The 25304-nt window shown below is 44.7% G+C and overlaps 3 protein-coding genes across 7 annotated transcripts in view; 2 read left to right on the plus strand and 1 right to left on the minus strand.

Annotated features, from left to right (window-relative positions):
* The first annotated feature begins 607 nt into the window (after positions 1 to 607).
* trim59 (tripartite motif containing 59) lies at positions 608 to 5609 on the plus strand. 3 transcript variants are annotated; one of them, XM_086164228.1, is made up of 5 exons: positions 608 to 714; positions 2824 to 3115; positions 3252 to 3473; positions 3560 to 3769; positions 4428 to 5609. In XM_086164228.1, the coding sequence occupies exons 2-5, from the start codon at positions 2861 to 2863 to the stop codon at positions 5043 to 5045; spliced, it is 1305 nt and encodes a 434-aa protein (XP_086020354.1). In that variant the 5' UTR covers positions 608 to 714; positions 2824 to 2860; the 3' UTR covers positions 5046 to 5609. The 3 variants fall into 3 exon arrangements, with proteins under 3 accessions (XP_086020354.1, XP_086020356.1, XP_086020355.1); XM_086164230.1 differs by having other exon boundaries at positions 701 to 843; XM_086164229.1 differs by lacking the exon at positions 608 to 714 and having other exon boundaries at positions 1344 to 3115.
* A 144-nt stretch (positions 5610 to 5753) lies between these two features.
* On the minus strand, positions 5754 to 24995 carry smc4 (structural maintenance of chromosomes 4). 3 transcript variants are annotated; one of them, XM_086164232.1, is made up of 24 exons: positions 24976 to 24995; positions 22223 to 22380; positions 20868 to 21058; positions 20112 to 20303; positions 18875 to 19051; positions 16663 to 16827; positions 16257 to 16384; positions 15610 to 15750; positions 15219 to 15369; positions 13701 to 13865; positions 13340 to 13573; positions 13043 to 13228; positions 12652 to 12813; positions 12274 to 12499; positions 12068 to 12144; positions 11508 to 11660; positions 11246 to 11372; positions 10731 to 10920; positions 9548 to 9692; positions 8342 to 8515; positions 7580 to 7762; positions 7222 to 7454; positions 6931 to 7114; positions 5754 to 6048 (listed from the first exon to the last, which is right to left on the minus strand). In XM_086164232.1, the coding sequence occupies exons 2-24, from the start codon at positions 22368 to 22370 to the stop codon at positions 5884 to 5886; spliced, it is 3897 nt and encodes a 1298-aa protein (XP_086020358.1). In that variant the 5' UTR covers positions 22371 to 22380; positions 24976 to 24995; the 3' UTR covers positions 5754 to 5883. The 3 variants fall into 3 exon arrangements, with proteins under 3 accessions (XP_086020358.1, XP_086020357.1, XP_086020359.1); XM_086164231.1 differs by lacking the exon at positions 24976 to 24995 and adding an exon at positions 24326 to 24478; XM_086164233.1 differs by lacking the exons at positions 18875 to 19051; positions 20112 to 20303; positions 20868 to 21058; positions 24976 to 24995 and adding an exon at positions 24326 to 24476.
* ift80 (intraflagellar transport 80 homolog (Chlamydomonas)) overlaps positions 24966 to 25304 on the plus strand; it is a 31312-nt gene continuing 30973 nt past the window's right edge. Inside the window, exon 1 of the mRNA XM_086164234.1 lies at positions 24966 to 25287. Coding sequence (XP_086020360.1) covers positions 25192 to 25287 — 96 coding nt within the window. The 5' untranslated portion in view covers positions 24966 to 25191. The remainder of the gene's footprint in view (positions 25288 to 25304) is intronic.

Here is a 25304-nt window from a genome sequence, read left to right on the forward strand (position 1 = left end):
CAGTTTTTGTGTTCCCTTCAAGACACTGTATTAAATAATTACACATTGTGCTCATAAACCTGTTGGACATAGGGGTATTTCTTTTGCAGCATTCCTTGTTAGCAAAGATGTGGTTTCAAATCTCAAAAATTATGAAATTGAAGGAAGAAAACGGTGGTTTGCCCCACAAAACCCACTTTGGGAGATAGACTCCAGGTTAGGTTGTCTTCGAGAAAATAAATAGTGAAACCCAAATTGACTGACTGCGTGTGTGTGTGGTTTGTTGTGATGAGACGCTTTTGTTTGATAAATGTGAAAACGGTCACTGTCTTGGTTTTCTCTCCCCCGTGTAGCAGCCCGGCTAGATTCCAACGGTTCCGCTAGTATTCAAATTCAGTCACATCGCAACCTGATTGGCTAGATAGAACGTTCTCCGCATGCGCAATACGGAGTAAGAAGGATGCGTTCGAGGTTGTCGGATATTTGAGTATTTTAACGTTCCGTTCGACAACTCCCGAAGAGAGTGGCGAATATTCCAACCCCTCGGGAGAGATTATTTTAATTTAAATTGTTTTTGCTCTCGTTTGCTTAAAAAAAAATCGTGTACGCTCAATGGGAAAAGTAGCCTCCGCTCTATTCTCCCGTTTCGTCGTATCTTAAATGCAGACACGTGAACGTTACTCGGCTCACAGGAAGTGATACGGCTTCTGGCGGACGCCGCGCTCCGAGCGAACGGTGAGAATGATACGCAGTGTGTTTTATGAAGAAACAAACATTTTAGAAGTGTTAACTTTTCGTGACCGCGATCGAAATGTGTTCTAAATGTCAACAAGTTGCGAAAACGTTTGTGGCTAACGTGTCTGGGTGAGTGGTTGAGACTGGAAACGGACTGTTATTGCTAAGCGGACGCAGCTAATGTAGCCCTTTATTTTCTCGTACACATTCCAGTGAGATTTCGTCTGGTGAGATTTTAATCAACACGAAAATAGACATTTAAGCGACATAAAGAAATGAGGGAAGATACTTTTTAAATAGTTGCCAACTTAAAGAAATACTTTGGGTGTCACTGTTGTTTTTTTGTGTCTAGAGAACATTCTTGTCTGTCGACAATCAACAGGAGGCGTGTAATCCCTTGCACTTTTGACTCAGGTCTAACGGGACTGACGAGCAGCTGTGTGTGTGTCTGTGTGTGTCTGTGTGTGTCTGTGTGTGTGTGTGTGTGTGTGTGTGTGTGTGTGTGTGTGTGTGTGTGTGTTCGTACACGCCTGTCTGTCCCTTTTTTGTGTGGATGGGTGTGGACTGCCATATGGCCTCCTGGTGTGTGTGTGTGTGTGTGTGTGTGTGTGTGTGTGTGTGTGTGTGTGTGTGTGTGTGTGTGTGTGTGTGTGTGTGTGTGTGTGTGTGTGTGTGTGTGTGTGTGTGTGTGTGTGTTGTAACCAGAGAAGGGAACCTAACTTAAACTGTAATTTGAGCCAAGTTGTGTTACTGTTGTTGTTTTTGTCTTGTTTTTTTTACTTTTTTTCTTGTTTACAGGACATTCTTAAGCCTTCTCACATGATTGCCTAACCATCACTTCCACATCTCCTAAGCAAGATATAGATATCTTATTGCAATTTGAAAACAAAACGATCAATATCCAGAAGTGCCGTATAATATCTCCATACTGATCTGTGAAATGAGATTATAGTTACTGAGCGCTTGAAATTACAAAAAATATGAAGATGCAGCTACGTCTCTTTACAAAAGACGACTCACGAGACGCAACTTGTCTCCTCCTTTAACACACACTCCGCTCTCTCACGTTTGTGAGGTTTTTATGCGTCTCCCTGCTGAATTTCTATCTTTGAACATGAAAGAAAGGCCACGGCGTCGAGCGATACGGGTCTGAAGCCTTGCCTCTCCAGGGACCCGGCAAGGAATTATCTTTAAAAGCTGCAATGACGAATCCACATCTTCATAAATTCATTAATTCAGATGGAGATTGTGTTTTGCACTGTGGTGAAAGCAGGGATCTGATTAATTCCACTGCAGGTGGCCTGTTTAAGTCCTACAGCAAAATCAATTTAATGTCACCATATTGGAGGACAAAAACAAAAACACTATTCTTAAAAATGTCAATAATGCCTGACAACCAATGTTTTCACTACTTGGACCAAACAACCAAATTAGCACCGGGGTGCTGTGGCTCGTCTGTCTTTAAAAGCATTAAAAAGCAAAACATTTAATGTCCAGAGCTATTAAAAATTCAAAGCACTTGACGGGGGGGGACATTTGCAATTTATTTTGATCATGTTATTTAAACATTGAATAACATTGAATGGAACTGACAAGCTAAACCCTTTAACTGGCTATTGCTTACAGACGGTTACCAGACCAGACTTGGAGCGAAAAGAAAAAAAAATAATTTGAAAAATAAGAAATATATAAAAAAAAATGAATTAGTAATCATGCCTGATATAAATCCATGTGATTCTATATTATCATTTTCATTCAGAAGGTCATGTGCACATCTGCTTCTGTGCAAAATCTATGCCAGATCAAAGTGATTGACATAAATAAACTTATCTGCAGTTGGACATGGGCATAAATTACATGAGCTGATAGCTGCACTATCAAAGTGATTGTGTGTTTGTTAAATACTTAACGGATTGCTCACGTTCTGAGTCAAAGGAGGTTTAACAATTTGACAGTGGAAATAATGTGAAACAAGGCATGTCCGAGGAAAGGAGGGCCTTTTAAATCGTCTGAAACCCAGCAAGCAGTTGTAGCAAAACTAACATGTGATTGAGGTGCATCACAAAGCTTTTCATCCATCCTGCTGTCCTTCCATGTCTCCTCACCAAGCCGTCAGTCTTGAGCGCGGCCTCTGGCCCCCCTGGTCATGGACAGCCTGGAAGAGGACCTGACGTGTTCGGTGTGCTACTCTCTGTTCTCCGACCCGCGAGTCCTGCCGTGTTCCCACACCTTCTGTAAGGGCTGCCTGGACAACCTGCTGCAGGTGTCCGACCACTACTCCATCTGGCGTCCGCTGCGCCTGCCGCTCAAATGCCCCAACTGTCGCAGCGTGGTGGAGCTGCCGGCCGCGGGCCTGGACGCTCTCCCCACCAACGTGTCTCTGCGGGCCATCATCGAGAAAGTAGGAAAGAAAACGCCGGTCTCCGTCGAAAAACATTCGCCCTTTAACGCCGCCGTTTGCTTTCGTCGGCCGACGCCGGAAGGGCCTCCGCTTTTTCCGAGCCGCGCTGACCCGTTTCCCCGTCCGCCGTCTACAGTACCAGAGCGACAGCGAGCCGCGTCCCCCCGCCTGCCAGGAGCACCACCGGCAGCCCCTCAACATGTACTGCGTCCAGGACCGCCAGCTCATCTGCGGCCTGTGTCTGACGGTGGGGCGGCACCAGGGCCACGCCATCGATGACCTGCAGGCCGCTTTCGTCCGAGAGAAACACACCCCGGCGGTCCTGCTGGCCAGGCTCTCTGAGCGGAGATGGGCGCAGGTGCGGGGAAAGGGGGGGGGGGACGCTGGATAATTCTCAGACAATACTGGACCGCGTGCGTGACGACGAACTCCCCCGTCTGCCAGGTGTGTGACCTCGGGGAGCGGTTGGAGCAGGAGAAGGCTCGCTGCGAGGGCCTCGTGAGGCAGGACCGGCAAGAGGTGAACCAGTTCTTCCACAAGCTGGAGGCGGCGCTGGCCGGGAAGAGACAAGCCTACCTGGAGGCTCTGGATCAGGCCGTGGCGGAGATCTCGCGGGCTTACGATCCGCTCATCCAACAGGTCAAGGATCTGCAGGTGCGTTCGGGGTTATTGGCTGCTCTTTGTGGCCGAAAGTATTTCCTGCGTTGTTTTTCCACATAATGTCCCGTTTATAGCTCCACATCTGCAGTCTTTCTTTAAATTCATCTAAAGCCAACTGAATACACTGTCTCCCCCCCCAAAAAAAAATCAAACTTTTTTTTTTTCTATCTTCAAACACTGATGTCTGATGTCTCAATGCTACAAGTAATTTTTCATTTTAATGTGTTGCATATTTGTAGGTTAACGCACTTCCCCGAATCCTGTTGAATATATACTGCTCAAAAAAATAAAGGGAACACTTGAACAACACAATGTAACTCCAAGTCAATGACACTTCTGTGAAATCATAGTGTCCACTCAGGAAGCAACACAGATTCATTTTGACACTTTAATTTTGAGTGTGATTCCTAATCCAGACCTCCATGGGTTGATACAATTGATTTCCATTGATCATTTTTGTGTGATTTTGTTGTCAGCACATTCAACTGTGTAAAGAGCAAAGTATTTCATAAGAATATTTCATTCATTTAGATCTAGGATGTGTTATTTAAGTGTTATTTTTTTGAGGAGTGTATTTAATAAGATGCAAAAAGCACAAACTTAAAAAGTAATTAGGGTACACAAAAACCTGAAGCAGTTTGTCGTCCTCCAGGAGGAGCAGCTGGACCTGGTGTCTCTGGGCTCATCGGTGGAAGAGGAAGAGTCGCCGCTGGTTTTCCTGGAGAAGGTGCATCAGCTGAGGGAGCGGGTGGAGGAGTTCACCGAAGCCCCTCTGCCGGCCGTCCTAAACCTCTCCGTCGCCCCTCAAGCCGCAGAGTACTTGCAGAAGCACTGGCACACCGTGACCATCGGGAGCCTGGAGGAAGCGCCCGTTCCCAAACTCTGCTGCTGCTCCAAATGTGGCAACCTGGAGGTGGAAGCCGGAGGGGCGGCCCGAGCCCCGGAAAGCGTCCGGAACCCGTGGGTCCAGCTCAGGCCGGTGTTCTCGGCGCTCCTGCTCGGGCTGCTGCTGGCGGCGCTGGTCCCCGACCAGTCCGGGGACTCCCTGCTCTCTCGGGTCACTCACGTGGTGCACGATTCGAGCGTCGCGCTCACCGCCTCCGCCTGGGACTCTGTGGGAGGGGCGTGCACGGTGACGCGAGCGGCCGCCGAGAGATGGAGCGCTCACATTTCCTCCACGGGAGAAAGGGCTTTCCAGCAGGTCACCGACTTTTTCCGATACGTCACGACACACTTTGACCTTCAACCTTTATTCAAAGAGTACTTTTAGATGCGTTTGCCCTGGAATGTAGAAAAGGGGCCACTTCAAGCCTGATATAGTTTTCTTCTAGTAAGTCGGAACTGATAAGTACAAAAAACTGACTCCTCGTGGTAGGTGCTGATAACCGTTCCCTAGTAGTTTGCAAATGTTAACCACTCCATTATTGTAATGAACAGCCCAGGATGAAAAGTCAGTGCCATTCTCTTCCTGCTCTGCTGTCATTTGTTCCCGGCTGTTGACCTGCGAGACGCTTTGAACTGTAAGTGGATCCAGACCTGCGGAGACACCTCGGATCATGTTGCCTCTGCGCTTCTCCCAGTGATGCCTTCAGATCTCCTCCATGGCTTCCTACTAGTCCTTTCTTAGGTCAGTATTCTTATTACTAAAAAACAAAAAAAAAAAGCACAAATACAGGGGACTATTTTACTCTTGCAATGTATTTCTGTGCACATCTAAATATCTGGTACAAACTGTGAAAACAACTGTTTTAAACAGTTAATCCCACAAAGCTTTCCTGTATATGTCAAAGTGTTTGTATTCTGTATATTAAATTTTTATATTTGGCTGAATGTCTATAAGTCTTCAGTATTCTGGCTCACTAATCAGCGAATACAGAAGCAGGAAGTGACTTCCACAATCCACCCGGGAGCTGCAGCTGAGCACGAGTCTCTCCTGTGCTCACACTGCATCAAAACAAAACAATGTGAATTGACTCCGTACAGTAGAAAACAATAGGCTTTATTTAAAGAGTAAAAAGAATAGCAGCAGTTTGGTAATGATAAAGGACATGATATGTACAAAAGGTAGAAAAGCGAAGATGAGCCGGTCCGTCTCGGGGTCGAGCGCATCAGGCGGTGACGGCCTGGAGTTCCTTCAACACGATGGTTTTGGGGTTGATGCCGACGCTCTTGGTTGTGTTGTGAGTTTTGTAGATGCCGATGAGTCGGTCGGCGATCTCGAACATGTTGTTCCTCAGAGAAATGATGATGAACTGGGCGTTCTTGGTTTGCTCCTGCGGGGACACACAACGTTCGTTTTATTCGAAGTTCTGCGAGGAATCATCGAGGGCCGTAACAGCCGTTGCCATACGGCAGTGATCGTGCCCAAGCACTGAGTTGAGGAGATGTCCCCGTGCATTTTTACTAGACTATAAAAGAGCCCATAAATTGAAATGTCATTAAGACATAAATCTGTTTGGGAGCTCAGACGGGGACGCTGGAGCCTCGGAGAAAGTCAAAGGAAAGGATCTGCGGAGTATTTCTGTTAGTGGAAACCACACATCTCTGCACTGTGAGACTCTAAGGATCGAATTCCCTCAGAAACAACGAATTAATAATTGACTTGGTTTTTGCAATTGTACTCATTTAACTGCAATTTGAAGCGAAAGGACGGGGGAACTCCTTTTTTAACAGGGGAATCAGAAGTCTTGTGGAAATTCGACCGCTCGTAACCTGAGAAATAACTGGTTGTCAACAAGCTGTGTGACTCTGGGTGTCGCTGTTGTGACGGGAGACGTTTCTAATGTTGGATATATACGTTTTCATCGCCTCTGTCCACGCCGTCTCGATGCCAGAGTCTTTCATTCGCCTACTTAGTGGAGATAACTCCACTAAGGGGGAATGACTTGGGGTAATTTCCATACTGCAAGTCATGTTTTCAGGGTTCCTCCGTGGGGTTTAACTCTTTCTTTCCCGGACAGCGGGGCTGATACCCGGCTCTTTAGTGCTTTTCAAGTGAATAGCTTTATCGCCAGTCATTCTTGGAATGCAAACTCCGCCGTCTCGTTTTCCCGATGGGTCGTGATTCGCAACGTCACACCGCTGGTCAAAATTGTAATTTTAAAACCCGAGGGCGGAGCTCCGCCGGGTGCGTCTCGTCCCGCGTTCCTACTCACATAAATGTAACAGGCCACGATGGAGACGTTCTTGAAGTCCAGAGCGGCGTCGATCTCGTCCATGAAGTAGAGCGGGGTGGGTTTATAGTGGTGCAGAGCGAAGACCAGGGCCAAGGAGCTGAGGGTCTTTTCTCCTCCTGAGAGGTTGAAGATCTTCTTCCAGCTCTTCTTCGGCGGACGCACGCTGAAGAGCGAGGAGTAAGTTCACTTTAGAGCGTCGGATGCAAAGTGCCGGTGTACGTCCAACTGCTCGGACTTGACTTTTGTTTTGTTTTTTTCTTTGTGAGATACCTGAACATGATGCCCTCAGAGAAGGGGTCCAGACTGTCCACCAGCTCCAGCTCTGCATCGCCCCCTAGCGTCAGCATCTGGTAGTTTTCCTTCAGCTTGTTGGTGATGATGTTGAAGCCGTTCATGAACTCATTGAGTCGCTGTTTGCGCAGGTCCTCGAAGCCGCGTTTGAAGCGGTCCCTCTCGGTGGTGATCTCGTCCAGCTGAGCCACTCTCTGCAGGTACAGCTCCTCCTGGAGTCCACGACACACACACACACACACACACACACGACACGACACACATCAGTACCGTTGCTACTTCCTGGTATCCCGACACTGGAGCGCCGTGACGCGCAGACGGGCGCGTCTCTGCTTACCTTCTTCTTGTACTCCGCTATGGCGCCGAGGTTGGGCTTCATCTGGGCGCACTGCGTCTCCAGAGTGATCATCTTGTTTATGATGACGTTGGGGTCTGAAATTTGCGCGAGTTGATCCGGCGTGAAGACGGGAAGCTCTTCTGCCGGTTTGTCTTCGACGGTGTGCAGGGACAGCTTGCCGGCCTGAGGAACGCGGTTAAGAACAGTTGTCTCAGTTCGGCGTCGCAAACAACAACCAGCGTTCACGGCGGCTCATACGTCGGATTGAAACGGAATTTAGATAAAGGTGACATTTTTTTTCAGCGGCCACTCAAAAAAATGCAACATTAAATCAAAAGGAACGGCTCTTTTAGCATTCGGGGTGCTTTCGTGACAGCCGACATCACGGTTGTCCAACACTTGTGAGGCTTAATGCGCCGAAAATGTGTTTGTTAAACTCAAATGCCTCTTTCCTGAGATCACGGTCAGCCCGTGTAGTTGTTCTGACAGACTTGGTTCAGTAAAAAGTCACAAAGCAGCAGATGAGGTCTGTGAAGCGTCTGCAGCTGGAGAGAGATATTGGCGTTGGATATTTCCAAACTTGGTGGTTTTGGCGCTTCGAGCACCAAAAGACAAATGATATTCAGTTCGTCCGTGTTCCAGAGAAGGCTGGCGAGGATCTTTTCAGTAACTCACACCCAAAGGATGGTAATGAAGACTGAGTCCAGTGCTTTTTGAGTGAGCCGAGAAAGCGACATCTAACACACACACACACACACACACCTCTTTCTGCCAGTGTTTGATCTTATTGTTGTGTTCGGCGATGGTGGCTTCGATCTGCTCGATGCGAAGCCGGACGCTGAGGGACTCCTCCTGCAGCGCGTGCTCCTGCTGCTGCAAGGCCTTTATCTCCTTCAGAACACTCTGGTACTGGTCCTGGACCTCGGGGAGCGCAGTCTGGAGAACAGGAAGGGACAGAAAAGCTCGGCTTAGCTTCACCTTTCGGCAAACACTCGTCGATTCCGGCGAGCAAAATCGTAAATTCAGAAATTTGAAGGATGCTGTGAGTTTTGGGCGTCCAGACAACAGCCGGTACTCCCCTTCTACGTTTCCTTTTTCCGATACATGCTTCGGTAAACGCTGCGGTTGCGATGTCTTTCGGGAATTCTTAATTCTTTCTGGAATTAACAGACTGGACATTTCCCACAGGAAATGGATTTGCCTAATCTGAACAGAGATTGAAAAAAAGGCGTCCGTCCCCGCAACGGGAGAACTGTGTCACTTTGTGGACGCCGCGAAAGCAAATGCGAGAAAATATTTTCCAAGAAAATATTTCAAGCCCGCGTGCCAGAATATGACGACACTCGGGTTCAAGAAAAGTTTAGCTACAACACTTTGGTTATTTATTTCTTGTGCGGCTCAAGACTTTTCATTGTTTATTCCAGGGGTGGATTTAAAAAAAAAAAAAAAGAGGAGGACTTCTGTCACACTAGAAGAAGTCGGAGCAAACAGTTTTTAGTAAGTAATATAAAAACACATCAAATTATAGTTGACCCAAATTGGTACCAACTGCAAAGTGCACGAAAGCGCATCATGGACAGAGTGTGTGTGATTCAGCGCCGCACATAATTTCTCAGTTGTGTAAGGCAATTTTCACACATACCTGACAAACCTGAAATTATCTAGACTTCTGACGTGCTGGACGTGTGTGTGTGTGTGTGTGTGTGTGTGTACACGTAAATGTCAGAATGAGTTGGATCAGAAATTAAAGCGCCTTTCTGAGTCAGCGGGGATTCTTAACGAGAGTCACAGCCATTGTGTGTGCCGATGAGTGAATTATGCGATTTTAGCTAAATTAAAACATGTGTCTGAGGAAACGGCATCGGAGGTCCAGGGAAGCAAAAACAATGACACCAACATATTTAGCGGGAGAAACAAAGAGACGGAGGGAACCTCGGGTCTGGCTGCTGTTCCAAGCGGCCTCCTCACCTCAGCCTCTTGACACTCTTTCATGATCTCTGCCGCCTCGTCCTCCAGCTTCTTCAGGTGTTCCGTGAATCCGGCCAAGGACTTCTCATTGTCCTCCATCTCCATCTGAATCCGTCCGACGCTCTCCTCGCACTTCTTCAGATTCCTGATCAGAGAACACGGTGGTGTCAAAAGGTATTTCCCGACGGCGAACGTTACTGTCAGCTCTGAACTCCACGTGGGTGAAAACCTTATCGACGGGGCTGTAAACTCTTGACTTTCTCAACCCGGGATTGTTTTCCGCCGCGTCTCACGATTATGAAATGCGCGTGAGTGCAAGCAGAGTGTCTCTTACGTTACAAGGCCCTGCGTTTTTGTGTCGAATAACACGTTATTTAAAAAACAAAAATCCAACCGGCACTCACTTCCTGGTCTGCCATGTTCATCTTGTTTGTGTGCCACTCTGTACCCCTTTTCATATCGTCTTCCCAAGTATTCGTCTAAAGCCACAAAGTTTGTGCAAAATGCAAGCCTCCCCCTCCATTGTGGCAGCGTGATTATGAAGTAGCGCCACCGAGCAGAAAAAAAAAGCCTCAATAATATATTTGAAGGATGTTCACTGAAATAAACTCTCTTTTCCTGAGCTCCACAGTGTGCCGTGGAGCTCTTCCAGCGGGAAAAAAAACACATCACACGCGGCCACAAGTGTCGTTCTGCGTCAAGATGCTTCGGGCGCTTTTAAAAACAAACCATGGACAGCACGTGACTAATTCTGTTTTCACACTTTGTCGCTCTCAGCCCTTGACGTGATTTAGTAAGCACTTTTCGAACGAAGACCAGACTTAATCCAACGGTCTCAATTCTTGTTTTAAACCACCGCAGACTTTCCTCTGCCTGCGAAGTTTGGACTCCGTTTTAGTGGAACGGCTTCGATGTCCGGCGCCTCTGCGAGCACGTACACCAAACTAAACCGCATCTTTCACGGGAATCCTGAGTTGAACAATTACTTGCTAGATTGCCGACCCGGGCGTTAAGTCCCTTCTGGGTTCATCTGCGCACTCGACTGTCTGAATAACGCAGCCTTTAAAAGAGACAGGCGGTAAATCTAAGAGTCCACAAATAACCTAATGCAAGGCTTCTGAATTGATCACTGATTTGTGAGCGAAATAGTGTAATCATCAAACAAACAGGCAGGTTTTCTTACCGCTCTGCAGTCTTTATGGCCACTCGAGCCTTGGTGATGGTGGAGGAGCAGTCATCGAGGGCGTTGTTGATCTTGTCCAGCTTGTCCTGCTGAGCCTTCAGCTTGTGGCTGTTGATGTCCACAATTAGGTTGTGGAGCCGCTTCACCTCGTTTTCCACCTTCCCGGCTTTACCGGACGCCGCTTCGTAGTCTGGAAGACGAGGTGAGAGGACAAAAAAATATGGCATGACATTTTCACCGTTTCAGGTGATGCTGCACAAAACGTCAATACTCAGATTGCACATTTTTAGTTATTTACGAACCGAATCACGACATTGACCATCTGAAGGAACACTTTATGGGGAGATAAAGTGTTGTCATGTCAGTTGCTCCTGTCCAACTCTAAATGACGCCCAAGCGGCTCCATAGCGCAAGTGTTTTTTTTTTTTTTCCCTCCCCGGTCGATCCAAAACATGAACCCCCAAAAATATTTCGACATAACTCACGATGTTCCTTTTTTAAAAGAGGATCTCTACCTTTCTTAAAGGCCTCCAGGCTCTTCTCCATCTGTTTTTGTTTGGCCTTGTCTGGGGCAGCGGCCAGCACATTGGCTTCAAGTTCCTTGATCTGGAGTTTTAAATGAGTCTCCTGGTCCGCTAAACTCTGGAGGTCACAAACGGGGAAAAAGTCGAGGCTATGAGCATAGAAGCCGCGGGTTAATGAATGCCGGTTCAGTTTAACAGATATCACCGAGATTACGGAGTCATTTCACCGAGTTGAGCACAAAGAAGTATTTACTGTCAAGCTGTTGGTGTATTTTTCCAGGGTGTTCTTCATGTCACGGAGCTGTGGCCTGAGGCGCTGGCAGTTCTCCTCCAACTGCAGCTTTCTCTCCTGGCATCCCTGCAGCTTCGACACCTTCTCGTTCAGCTTGCTCTCCATACGGTCCAGCTGCAGACACGTGAAAATCAACATGTGTTATCCACTTATGCGGTAATGGGAGGCTTTTTGCGATGGGCCTCCGCCCCTCCCTTCCACATCACTTTCATGGTAGGATGTCTTCCTGTTGTTTATTATCCACATGTTCAGACTTTTCCTGCTTATCAGCCCGATGATCCCTAACCCGACTTTATTAATTCCTGCAATTTCGTGACATATCAAGTTCGAACTGTAGACATCTGCCAAATATACGTAGACGTTTTTTTGTTTTTTTTTTAAATTCCGTGACCAATGTAGGTAGCGCTGCCCCTTAAAATGAGTTACGTGATTGGAGGTCCTCTAATAAGAGTTGGGTTGGACTTTTCGGACCAGCTGGAGACAAAGTTTCTACTCTAATGAGGTGCGTTCCTTGTACCAACCTCTTCCTGAGAGATTCCCGAGGTAATAGAAGAACCCATCTTGCCCTTAAGCGTTTTTCCTCCTCCCGTCATGGTTCCTGCGAAGGACAGAAGAGGCCACGCGAGATAAGTGGAGGAGTCAGACGCCTCGATTGGCTACCAAATGATGCGTCGTTGCCGGATGATCCGAGCAGGTAGTGCTGCCTGGAGCGACGCAGCAAACGCACCGGCCATCTCGATGATCTGTCCTTTGAGGGTGACCACTCTCCAACGTTTGGCTCTTTGGAAGGCCACCCTCGTGGCCTGCTCCATGTCTTCTGCCACCAGGGTATCTCTCAAGGCAAAGTAGAAGGCCGGTCGCACCCGGTCATCTTTCACCCTGACCATGTCAAACAGACGGGGCCTGTCCTCCGGGGTGCTGATGGGAGCCATGTTTTTCTCCCACACGTTCATCTGAGAACCGGTTAAAAAGGTTTCGAAAATTCTTATGAAAAGCGGTTTCATTCAGATCCCGGTTGCCAACATCCACCAATACAGTGAAGCATTTATGATTTATATAAGTCGAAACACTCATTTTACACCTCCTTGAGTGGGAGCGCGCTTACTTTGTCGAGACCGATGAAGGTGGCAACGCCGATGTTCTGCTCTTTGAGAAACGTCACGCATTTCTGAGCCGTGTCGATGGTATCCACGACAATGTTGTCCAAAGCGCCGCAGCTGGAGGAAATGGCCACGTCATACTTCTCGTCAATGGCTCCAAGGTCTCCCTAAAAATCAAAGATGACGGTGACATTTGGGCCTCCGAACGGTATTTAAATCAAATAAATCCGACACTCAGAATAGCCTCTCGAAATTTTACATTGTGTTCGCTGCAGTGCCGTATAATGGCGGCCTTCCTGTTTTTGTGACGGTGATGCACATACCAGCTACGGGACAACAATGACATCGTTACGGCCGAGCGCAGAATATTAATATACTGAGACTGTTTGTTTTTACCAGTCTTCCAAAGATGCCAGGAATTCTGCCACTCTTCTTCTGTTGCATGAGAGCGTCCAGGACCTTCCCTCGACTGCGGTTCGATGACAGGGAGCTCTTGGTTTCCTCCACCTTCTGCCTCATTTCTCTCACCGCATCTCGAGTTTCGTTATCCGTCTTTATCAGTTGCTCCAGTTCCTTTTCTTCCTATACAGACACGAAAACATGTCCGTGGAAACGAGTCTCGGACAGCGGCGAAACGTTCCGGACGAGTTCAACCGATGGCGAATGCGATCGTACGACGACGTGTGGTATCACCTTGTTCAGCTGCTGCGCTTTCTCGGGTATTTCCACTTCGAGTTTTTTGATGGCGGCCTTTCTCTGGCACAGCGTGTCAGAGGTTGTCTGGAGGGTCTGCTTGGCCGTGTTGAGTTGTGTCAAAGCCGTGTTGTGGCGGCTAAGGTAGATGTCGAGCTCCGATTGTGCCAAGTCCATGCGAGAGCGGGTCTCATTGACGGCCTTGCTGAGCTCCATGAGCGCTTTCTCTTGTGTCTGGCAAGAAGAAGAAGAAGAATATGGAGAGGTTGAGAACTGGTGGGACGAAGCAGAAAGCTCTTTTTCCGACCCTCAAAAAGCCAACTAATACAAATTAGCTATCAAAAAGCAACGCTAATTTTACCTCTTTGTCCTGTTGCAAACCCTTGGTTTCTTCCTTCAGACTCTCCATGACCTCCTTCAGTTTCTCCTCCTCTTTCACCTTTTGCTTCTCCAGCTCCTCCTTACGAGCCGTCGCCTCCGAGATGGCCTTGTCACTGATGGCCGGCACGCCGCGCACTTCCTCCAGCTGAAGGTGAGAGCGCGAAACACATGTCGGGACGCTTAACGACAATGCCCACGACGGTCTGGTGTAAACGTGAGGACACAACTCTTTTCAATACACTTCCACCACCCACAGAAAACCCCTGATGACGGAAAAGGGAGAAACGGGCGGGAGACGAGATGTGTAAAATATTGAATTGAGTCAATTTAGCGTTTGCTGGCCGATCGCAAACGGCAATGCGGCATATTCATACGCGGCGAAGGACAGAGCGAGCCCCGCTTTACAGATCTGACACAGAGTGAAGAGCTGTGAGGGTGTGTGTATTTATATGTATGTTTTGTAGGGTTAACAGTGGGTGAAATGTGAATGTGGCGGCTGGGAGAGTTACACAAGCCAGGCCATAGTTGACTACCGCACAGCAGAACACTGCTCCCCAGAGGTCTGCCTGCTTGTGTCCGGCTCCCACTCAGGCCAAGACGTTTCCCGAGCACAGCCATTGTAGGCAGAGGAGCGCGGCCGAAACAATTCTGCGTAGGTGTGACAGTTTCCGCGTCAATTTGTAAGTTTGGAAAACATTTGTGTGAGAGTGACATAACTTACTCGAAGCGAGAGCCTAATTGTCAGACGTCGACGCGCGGATGATCAATTTGTCTGTTGCTTCCCAGCCCCCTTGTGGCTCCACGGGAGAAGAAACCCACTCCTGCCTTCAAAACTACTCAGTGTATGTATATGTTCTCTTGAGGAGCCTTTTAATTCAATTCTCATTTCTAAAATTTGGCAAAAGCATGAAAAAAAAAAAAAAAAGCGTCTTTAGATTGAGACCAAATTTTTTAATAGGAGGCAGGAGAGACCAATGTCCCTTACCAGCATTGTCATAATTGAACCATATCCCTGCCAGCTGCTCAAATTGGTTATCGTCATCGGGTATTTCCATAAATTTGCGATGTATTGAATAAACCTTAATGATTAGTGCAGAAATTCTGGTAAAATAATCTAAAATGACGCTTCGTTTGCAAATCACTCCGATACATTTGATGCTAATCCTTGACAAAGAACTTTTCTTCTAAAGCTGAAAACAAAAGCACTTGCGTTTTCTATTAACACATTTTATGACACCCCTGTTTCTTTCTTGGCTTTCAGGGAAAAAAAAAAAAAAAAAAAAATGAAGCTCAAGTGTCCTACTAAAAATTCAACACAGTTAAATCTCTATGTGTTGATGCATCCGAGTATGCATTTTAGATATATTCAAACTGAAGTTCCCCTGGCAGGACGAGTGTTTTTGAGCCAGTGTGAGAATAGAAAATATTCAAAGGGAAATCATCAAAACTCCTGCAAATCAAGTCATTGAATTGAGCACAATGTTAATGTCACACCAACCTTTTCTTTGTCCTTTTCCAGCTGCTTTTGGAGCTTCTTGTTCTTGCTCTTGGAGTGTTTAATCTTCTCACGCACTTCAACATCCTGCAGGTCCAGCTGGGTGAACTTCTCCTTCTGGCTTTCAATGAATTTATTGAGCTTATTCTGTTTTCTGGTGAAAGCACAGCATTTTTTTTTTTACTCAGTATATTTGAGATAAGAATGGAGAGAGGAGACAATTTCTCTCTTGTTGTCTGGATCTTTGTTATATCTAAATTTCACCTTCCAATATTTAACAGCAATTCTCATCTCTATTTTCCTCAAGTACTTTTACAGCATTTGAACTTGGGCTAATATACAACTGCTACTTCCACATTTCGAGGCCAGTATCAAACTTGGAAAAAAGTCTCACTTCTCAACGTTTTTTAGCTCCTGGTTCATTTTCTCCATCTCCTGTGATATCCTGGTATTTTTCTCTGTGAGCTCCTTGGTGTCGTCCAGGATCTTCTGCTTCTCTTGGTCTTTCTCCTTTGTACGCTTATTCAGATCATGACTGACGAGATATCAAAGAAATGATCAGTGTTGGTTTTAGCCACGAGCATTAGACGAGATATACATACAATACTAGATGAATATTTATTGTTTACAACATTGTGTATTGTTATTGTATATGTTTTAATTGAAGATTAAAAAATCTCACATCATAATCCTCTTTTTCAGTGATAAACCTCCATATGATAAAGGTATGAATTTTTGTTTGGATCAATACCAAACACATTTTGACTCCATTCACCTGAACAAGATTTGACTTAAAACTGGCAATTTAACACATTTAACCTATAATCCTTTTTGATTGTTCTGGCAAATTTTGAAAAACTAATAATAAAATTGAAGGTGGCTTTTTAAAAAAAAAAAAAAAAAAAAAAAAAAGGTCCATTAAATTTGGATACAATGTGCAGCTTCACATAATTCATCATGCAGAGGTTTCAGTCTGATCCCAAACTAAATTCAATGACACAACAATTTTCTTCAACTTTCTGACAGCCCTCATATACTCACACGTAATATTGGCACAGCTGACTTTTGTGCTTGAAAATGTCATTCTCAAGGCTGAGGAACTCCACAGCATTGTTCTTCTCCCCCTCTAAGGAATTCTTCTCTTTCTCCACAAGCTTCACTCGGTTCAGCTACAACAGCAGACATATCGGAGCACATGTGACAACATTTAAATAAAACTGTTACACTTTGAAACCATGTCTGAGTGTAATAAACGTGTGAAACAAATCCGGCGTTACTGTGCCATACAAAACGTTTTGATTAATTTACAAGCCAAATAACAACAAACAGACATGTCAGGATTGGTGAAGCGACATTATCATAAATCACTGACAGTTATATAATGAACAGTAATTTCCCCCCCAAATTAACCCTCCCTGGTGAATGTGTGTGCAGCAGTGTGTATTACCTTCTCTCCCCGCTGTTCATTGAGCAGTTCGATTCTGCGGGCCAAAGTTTGGATGGGCTCCTTGAGGCGACAGGAGCCAATGATGTCCTCCAGGTACTCCAGCATACCCTCATCGTGTTCTGTCTGACCTTTGGGCTTCATCATGGCAATTTGCTCCACCTCGCCCTGAGCACAAGGCAGAAAAATGAACGCACAAGGTCAGTGTACCTGCATCCAACACACACTCGACCTCAAATGTATGTACAAGCTGTTTGTAATGTTTGTAATAATTTCATTAAAACATTTGACAGTCACTGGCAATTAAACAAATTGCTTTTAAGTTGTAACACTCTGATAAACACACACACACTCTTATATACACACACACACACACACACACACACACACACACACTGAGTGTGTGTGGTGTGCAAACGTCTGAGCATACAATCAAATTCCCATTCAAAGATCAGAGCCGTAGCAAATACAAAATAACTTATTAAAATTTATATGAAACTGGAAAACACGGAATGAAGATAAATACATAGATAACAATCTATCACTCTTAAAATAAGCAACTGCACACGAAAAACACCAACCACCATTAACCTACTTTCCTAACCACTGCCATCAGTTAACTATTTTTTTCCAATTTTTATAATATAAATTTATCTGAAAATGTTTAGTTTTAATAGTCAACACCATTTGACCTGGATGCTTTATATCAGTTACTTTAAAAAAAAAAATTCTACTCAAATACTACTGTGAACAAAATGCTGGGACAGCTCTTTGTTAAGCCATGCCGATGGTGTGTTCATAAAAAAAAAAAAAAAAAAATTCAAGGTAGAACGAGTTTAAGTAAAATTATCGACTGATCTTTTTAACAACTGCGTATATTTAAAGTAAAACAAATTATACACACATACAGTAAAAAAAAATAAATAAATTAAAAAAAATGAAAATCTCCACTTAAATTCCAATTATGAGTTGGAGGGGAAAAAAAGGCAGCAGACATATAACTTTCATGTATGAAAGAAAAAAAAAAAGCCAGCAGAGGAAGGGGGGGGGGGGAATCCCACGTCATCCTCTGGTCTGACCAGTGCACAAAATAGACAGCTTCCCCTTAGCCAGAGGCCTGGAAAAGTGACCTTGAAGAACAAGCTAAATCCTCTTCCCATAGTCATGTAGACATGTCAGACACATAGTTGAAAATCTAACGTCCGAGGGGGAATTGAAATGTTCGCGCACATTCGCTCGCAAACAGACAAGACGTCGAAAAGGAAGCGAAAAAGAAGCTACGGTGGTGGAGGTTAGATAACCCAGTATTCGCCTGAAACCTCCGGGGGAGGATCAAAAAAATAAAAAATACAACAACAAATAAAAACAATAAAAGAAAAACAAGTACACAACAAGGACAACAAAGATGAAATCGGTCATTAAGTAATACATGGCATGAGTCACTGCCCCACAAGCCTTGAGTTAATAAGTAATAATGGTTAGGTCACACATGTAATTCAATCAGAGGACGAGGAGTGTAACTAGTCATTTGGTCTAAACTCAGCCAAGCAAATGTGAAAATTACAAAAAAACAAGGGTAAATAACCTCAGAGTATGGAGAAACATTACACTGATGTTACAGAACGAACTAAATATATGTATATATATTTAAGCTGTGAGACTGGAGTGTTAGCTCCAGCCACACTGAAGCAGCACTGCTAATATTGGGGTTAGGATCTATTCTCACACGCCAATATTTACGTGCTGCTAAAGTGTGGCAGGTACATAAGAAGGGGAGAAGACAGGAAGTCCAACTTCTCCCCGGGGGCAGGTCTAAAATATGAACGATTGTCCACAAGGAAAAAAAGGAAAAAATACGAAGCAAAAATAGAGCCACAAACATCCAGATCTTCGGCTGGATAAAATTGCACGTCCTTAAAATTCTAAAGCAGCAAATAATGGTTCGCACCTTTTCCACATTGTTTCAAACCATGATGCGCTGCTATAGCACTCTTAAGGTCTGTTAGGGGAGCATCCTCGCCTTTCCGATCGCAGCGGAACAATGATTGCCAAGGACAGCCATTTACTTTTAGGTAACCATCCAACATTTGAACAGGGAAGGACAAGACAGCAGGTAGTAAACCAACGCGGAAAATCTTACAATACTCCATGTTCAAAGCCAGGACACAAGAAGCAGAGTTAAAAAAGTGGAACTTGCACAAAAATCAAAAATTACCTGCAGGATTAGAAATCTGTTGTGGTCTAAGTCAATACCGTGGCTTCTGAGTAAAGCCCCCACTTCTTTGAATGTGGCTTTCTTGCCATTGATATGGTAGGCTGAAGTATTGTCTTTGTTGGCAGTCCTGGAAACATAGAACTTGCTGTTGGGGATGACTTCGTAGTCATCTCCTTCCTGGCTCAGAGGGGGGGAGGGGCACAAGACGCAGAGCAGCTTAGTGCACAGGAGATCAGAAGAAACTCAAACAGCTCCACATATCAAAGGATAACATTCAACGAAATTATGAGAAACAAAAAGTCAATAAAAGGCCCCACAAACCACGGAGGCAGCAATTCGAAAACACTTGTGTAAAAAGGCACACATCAGATACGGGCCGACACGGCATTTAACTATATGTGTGTTTAAGTGCATTTTATATTATGTTTGCAGGAAATAAAACGTACTATAAAAAAAAATAAATTACATGATTGTTTAGATTGTCTAAATTCTGAAAAAAAAATTGGCTGAAAGGGTGCTCACAATTTAAAGTTCTAGTCTGAGTCTGTTGCTTAACAGTGTGTACACCACATATAAAAAATACTTTTAAGCTTCATAAAAACACATAACAGAGTTTGCAAAACTCAGAGTGTTATACCATAAAGATAAAAACTCGATTTTAATTTCATTTGAAAAGACTGTTTGAGCACACAGTCAAACAGTGTGTTGCAGAGGTTTCACAGCAACCTTGATTACACCCAATGTGAAACATGAAATAGTAAAAAATATTACTTCAGACAATCAAAATATTTTTTTTTGTATTATTTTAGTTTATCTAGACTTTAGTCTATCCGATTATGATAATGCCTTAATTACATCACCTACAGTCTATATTTTAAAACGGGTTCAAATAATTAAGAAACTTGTCAGTTAAAAAAAAAAAAAAAACATCACTACAATACCCAAAAAGAAATGAATCATTTCAAGCCTATAATGATTTGGCTGTGGTGTGTGGGTCGCACAAGCAACTTTCACAACTGGCTTTAACCTTTGTATAATCAGAAATGTAATGAGACTGTAACGCTCTTATCTCGCTGAAATTATACAAAACAATATTTCAAATACAAAACACATACTTTAGACTGGGAAAAAATTCCTCCCGGCCCCATCCCATTTGGGCCTGTATTTTGCTTAATCTAAACTGGGGCACAGAGTGTAAGTGTGTATCTGTGTGACAGAAATATAGAGATATATATACCTTATCAATAATCTTTTGAAAGTGCACCTCCACAGTACAGCTTTGCACATCTTTGTGTTTATCAGAGCTGTGAATCAGCACAGAGAGCTTTTTTGATCGGATCTTTTGAGCTCTGTATCCAAACACAAATAGCATTGAATCTATGACATTGGACTTCCCACTCCCATTTGGACCAATGATGCAGGAAAAGCGCTGAGGGGAAAAAAAGAATTTAAGGGGGGAAATTATATTAAAATATATGCCATTAATACACAAATGCATTAAAATACATATTACCAAAAGCTAAAAATCACATTTGGACATAGCATGGTTGTCAAGGTCAATGTGTGTGAGTGGGTGTATTTAAGATTGAATTTAATTACATTATCAGATCTAGGTTGGGCAGATAAAGTGGGTAAATTAGGAAGGTAAAAGAGCAAAATAACCTAAGAAAAATCAGCTGTTGATTTGCCAGTTCAGCACTTACTCTCGTAAAATACACAACTTGTGTGTCTTTTTTCATATTCGGAAAAAAAATAAATAAATCATGGAACAGTTATTTTTAATTTTTCAGTTCTAACAACTATATGAGGAAAAGTTGCATTGGGAGGAGGAGGTGGGGGGGGGATTCAAATGGCAAACAACACATCATAGAACCCTCCCTCAACCCCCCCCAAGAAAAATAGAAAATAAATAATGAAATATAGAGGGAACAGCACGTTTCAGCAATCACTGGCCATGCAGAGTTTTACAGCTGTGGTGATGTTTCGGTCGTACCTTGTGGAAAGGGCCCAGAATCTGCTCGCCTGCATACGATTTAAAGTTGCGATTGACTAAGTGCGTTATCATGAGGCGAGGGGCGCCCGGTTCATTGGCCATTGCTGGGGGCGGGGGTGGAGGGATGCTACCGAGAATCTCCTCCAAACTTCGATTATCGACCGCCTCGGCAGCCTCTCCGTGAGAGGGATCTGTGGCACAGAGAAGCACAACTTTTTTTTTTTTCTTTTTCTTTTTTCCTCTCTTCTTCTTATTGCTCTGTGCGAGTCGATTCAGGTGGGGGCCGCGAAGCGTGGGGGAGGGGTGGAGGAGCAAAAAAAAAAAAAAACAGAAAGAAAGAAAAAAAAAAAGAGGAAAAAAAAAAAAAGAAAAGGAAAAGAATAGAAAGAAAGGAAGAAAAAAAACAACAACAAACACAACACGGACGGCGAGTTAAGATAACGGCAGTCGAACCGCGACCGGGAAGAAAGTTGACAGGCGTTGTTTCTCTTTGTTCAACTTTGCAGCAGCCACTTCCCAAACAGCCCCTGGCCGTGCGGAGCGGAGCGGACCGTGTTATTAGACCAACGCTCCTGACGAGGAGCGCTGATGTGCGGGGCTGGATGCGCCACACTCATCCCGGCTTGAAAATTAATAAAAAAATAAATAAATAAAATTTAAAAAAAAAAAGTCTACATTTCCATCGCCACGGTCACAATTTACTCTAGCGGAGTTTCCACTCCAACCGCTTTAGTTTGTTAGAAAAAAAAAAAAAAAAAAAGGTGTAAGGTACAATCGATTGCGTGTCCATCACACCGAGACACAACGACCTGTCCAATCCATTGTGCTCACGTTGGCATAAACAAGTAGCGGGGTCGATGACTGTAAATGAAATTCTTGCGTGGGGACGCCGAGTGAAGCGCTAAGGAAAGGGAAAAAAAAAAAAAAAACATTTTCGCGGGACGCGAACGCAAATTCAATGTCCGTCTGCGGGCGAAGCGTCGCGTACGACAACAAAAAAAATGACTGAATATCAACTTAAAAAAAAAAAAGGTCGCCCGAACTACAAACGTAACGCATCTCATTATTCGAAATAAATGACCCCGCTCAGTGAGCAGACCCTGTAAAGTGCACTCGACGACAACACGATCATCTCAGAAAGCCCTTACACATTCAATAACGACCGGCACTAGAGTTAAGGACATAAACCACTCTAAATGCGTGCTTATGTGCGAGTTAAAAAAACAAAAAAAAAAACAAAAACAAAACAAACAAAAAAAAACAACAACAAAATGTCAATAGGTTTCTACTCGTGAAGCATCGCCATTGAGAACTTATTTAGATCCACAAACACCAAAACAGCCTTTGTTACTTGCCAGTTGTCGGCGGTGCCTCCTCTTGGCCGTGGGAGTTGCTTTCTTTGGGGGGCACATCCAGCTCGTCCTCGGAGTCATCCCGGGGCTGCGACCCCTTCCCTCTTGGCTTGGTGGCGGCAGTCGAGCTCTTTGCAGTTTTAGACGGCATGATTTAAAATCTGAAGGGGGGGTTGGAGGAGGAGGAGGAGGAGGAGGAGGGTGGGAGGGGTGGGGGGGGTCATCGGTTTAAAAAAAAAAAAAAAAAAGGGAATATCCATGAGTGGGTTTTGCGCCTGTCAATCTCCCAACTCCACTTTCCGTCGGTCACACGGAGCTACTTTAATCATTACCACACCAGAGCTCACTGACGCCCCTCGGTCGCCGGCTTTCCCACACAGTTAAGATAGTAGTGACGATTCTTGCGCTGACAACGTGATCCGAGTGCGGGAATATCAGCGCTGAACGTGGTAAATTATTGCAAAAGAAAAAAAAAAAAGGCTGCCCGCTCTCCCTTTGCTGCATATCCTTCCCCCCTCAGAAATTACTTATTATTCAGTCACCGTCAAGAGTGTAAAATTGAATCCCCCCACCCCTCCTCCCCATGAACAGCTGCTCGAACCATCCCCTCTGCAACTTCAGGATGTTAAAATAACAAGGGGGTGGCGGCTGGAAAACAAAATTCAGTTATTATGCAAATAGCCATTTTTTTCTGTTGAAATTTCATAGCAGCCCTTAACCTAGCCTGAGCGGCGTGGCCACTGAGGAATAAACGCAGCTGAAGACACACACACACACACACACACACACACACACACACACACACACACACACACACACACACACACACACACACACACACACACACACACACACACACACACACACACACTGCGCTAAATCTAAAGAGGTATCACTCTGACCGAAATCATCTGAACTAAAAGCAGCGGTTCGCTTTCCGCGTCCGCGTGACGCGAATGTCGTCATCCGGGTTAGTTTGGGGGGTGGAGGGCACGCGGGACCACGCGGACCTGTCCGCGCACAATGGCACCCACTGCACATGCGCTGATTTTTTTTTTTTTTTTAAATATATCGCATTGGTGAATTACTTTTTAAAGAGTATATTCCGAATAGCCAATGTTTGGAGTTTGTCAACCAGAAGACCACGCTATGTGAAGTTGACCGTCGCCGTAGAGGCTGTCCAAACATTTTATCTTCCTATTACAGAATAAATAAGGCACTAAGTTTGTCTTATTTTCTTTCCGGCCAGTTCTGCTCCGTTGAGTCATATGACCCCCTGTCGCCAACCATTGACATGAGGAGCAGATACTCCATAAACCGAGTGCAAAACAAAAAAAAAATCCCGATCAAACCATTGACGATAAATGTCAATATACTGTTAATCAAGTATTCGATTTAGAACTGCGTATTCTCAGCGGATTTCTGTGCGCGTCAATTTGGATGCACTACGGGGCGGACACTGCAGCCTACCATTGGAAAGCAAATACAAATAGTTAAGGGCAACGTCAGGCAAATAGTAATGAAGTAGTAACTTAGCTTAAGTTAACGCTACACGCACAAAAATGCGTGACGACCTACAAAAAAAAACACGGGGCAGGGTAGCATTAAACGGAGCTGGGGTTACCATTAAGCCTGCCACGTACCTCTTACCATCGAATATACTTTGAATGCTAGTTAACGTTGTAATGCTCTATTGCTAATGCAACCGATGCATTTTGCCAGCATTTGTCGGTGCCGAGGGGCTGTAACCTCAACCGTACAGTAATCCAAGCTGCTAAATTCGCCAAAACAACATTGAGATCTATAGCTGCTACCCTGGGACGACATTAGCCCCGGGAAGGAGTCAGGAAGCCAAGAAAACTTCCACGGCTATTACGGTTTTTGAATAACTTACCAAGTAATAATTTAACATCAAATACTGTAATTTGAAAAATACAACGAACTTAGGTTAACCGTCGCCGAAACGTTTTCAGCAACAGCCTGCCTTAGAAGGCGATGTAGCCGATTGCGATTTTTTTTAATTAGGTTATTACGCGGCTTTAAGATGCATTTCAGCAAATAGACCGAACCCAACCGTTTCTGTCCCTTACTCCTATTTCCGTGTACCTTGCAAAGAACACACGGGCCTGTCAAGAGTCGTCCTTTTCCAAAACAAGGGATAAAAAATAATGTTCGTTAATCCAAAATATCGTCGGCGAAAAGAAGATAATCCACACAATTCAGCCCTGTGTCACTACGGCTGGCTTGCCTGCCTGAAAACTCGATCTTGTAAATGGCGCCTAAACTGAGCTGTCGAACCAAATTCGTTACAAACTGACGCAAGGCACCATGGAACGTTCAAAGGGCAGGGGAAAAAAATTCAAAAAAGGGGACGAAGCCAACTGCATCTGGTACAAAGCTAACGATAAATTGTTTCACAAAATAACAAATCCGGAGAGTTCTGAGTCCGCGCATTTCAAAATCGTTTTGATATTTTTTTAATATTATTTTTCATGTTTGAAGACTTTGTTATGTTCGTGTATTCAAACGGTTGCCTGGTTACAGCAACGTTGAAATCCCGCCCCGATGACAACTTTGACCACAGGGGATTGTTTTTTTTTCCCCGATTAGTTATTGGTGTTATAACGTTTTGCGTTTTGACGATACGAAAGAAAAAAGAAAAATAGGTTGTTTATGAGACCGCGTTTGTATTTGTAAGTATTTGGAGCTGTCCGTTGTCAGGCGTGCGAGACTTGCAAAGTCTCACGATAACTCACGGATTAAACGGCTATCGAAAGCTAACGGCGAGATAACGCTAGCGGCTGTGAGGTAGCCGCCGGACACAGGCTCTTCTCAGTCGGAATATGACTTGTCCGTCGCTCTTTCGTCTCTCCGTGACGCCTGTCAGCCGAGACGAATGCCACTTTTAACCGGAATAGCAGGCTGACATTAGCATCACGTCGCAGGGGAAACTCAGAGACCACCGGGGATTTATGTTAGCAACAGGGTCAGGTAACGTAGCGACCACAGGCGCGTTGTTATTGATACATAAAAGAGCATGTCAACACTTCCTTCCATTGATTAAAAGGGTAATGTCACTGTTTAT

This window comes from Fistularia commersonii, chromosome 18, assembly GCF_037954325.1.
Source record: "Fistularia commersonii isolate RoL2024-O1a breed Wild chromosome 18, RoL_Fcom_v1.0, whole genome shotgun sequence".
NCBI lineage: Eukaryota > Metazoa > Chordata > Actinopteri > Syngnathiformes > Fistulariidae > Fistularia > Fistularia commersonii.

Excerpts from the sequence above, each read along its gene's own strand:
- trim59 (XM_086164228.1), top strand. The coding sequence starts at position 2,861 with ATGGACAGCCTGGAAGAGGACCTGACGTGTTCGGTGTGCTACTCTCTG. Across the intron at positions 3,116-3,251 it reads TGCGGGCCATCATCGAGAAA|TACCAGAGCGACAGCGAGCC; the intron begins GTAGGAAAGAAA and ends CGCCGTCTACAG. Across the intron at positions 3,770-4,427 it reads AACAGGTCAAGGATCTGCAG|GAGGAGCAGCTGGACCTGGT; the intron begins GTGCGTTCGGGG and ends GTCGTCCTCCAG.
- smc4 (XM_086164232.1), bottom strand. The coding sequence starts at position 22,370 with ATGCCGTCTAAAACTGCAAAGAGCTCGACTGCCGCCACCAAGCCAAGA. Across the intron at positions 15,370-15,609 it reads GAGCTAAAAAACGTTGAGAA|AAAACAGAATAAGCTCAATA; the intron begins GTGAGACTTTTT and ends TGCTTTCACCAG. Across the intron at positions 6,049-6,930 it reads TCGTGGCCTGTTACATTTAT|GAGCAAACCAAGAACGCCCA; the intron begins GTGAGTAGGAAC and ends GTGTCCCCGCAG.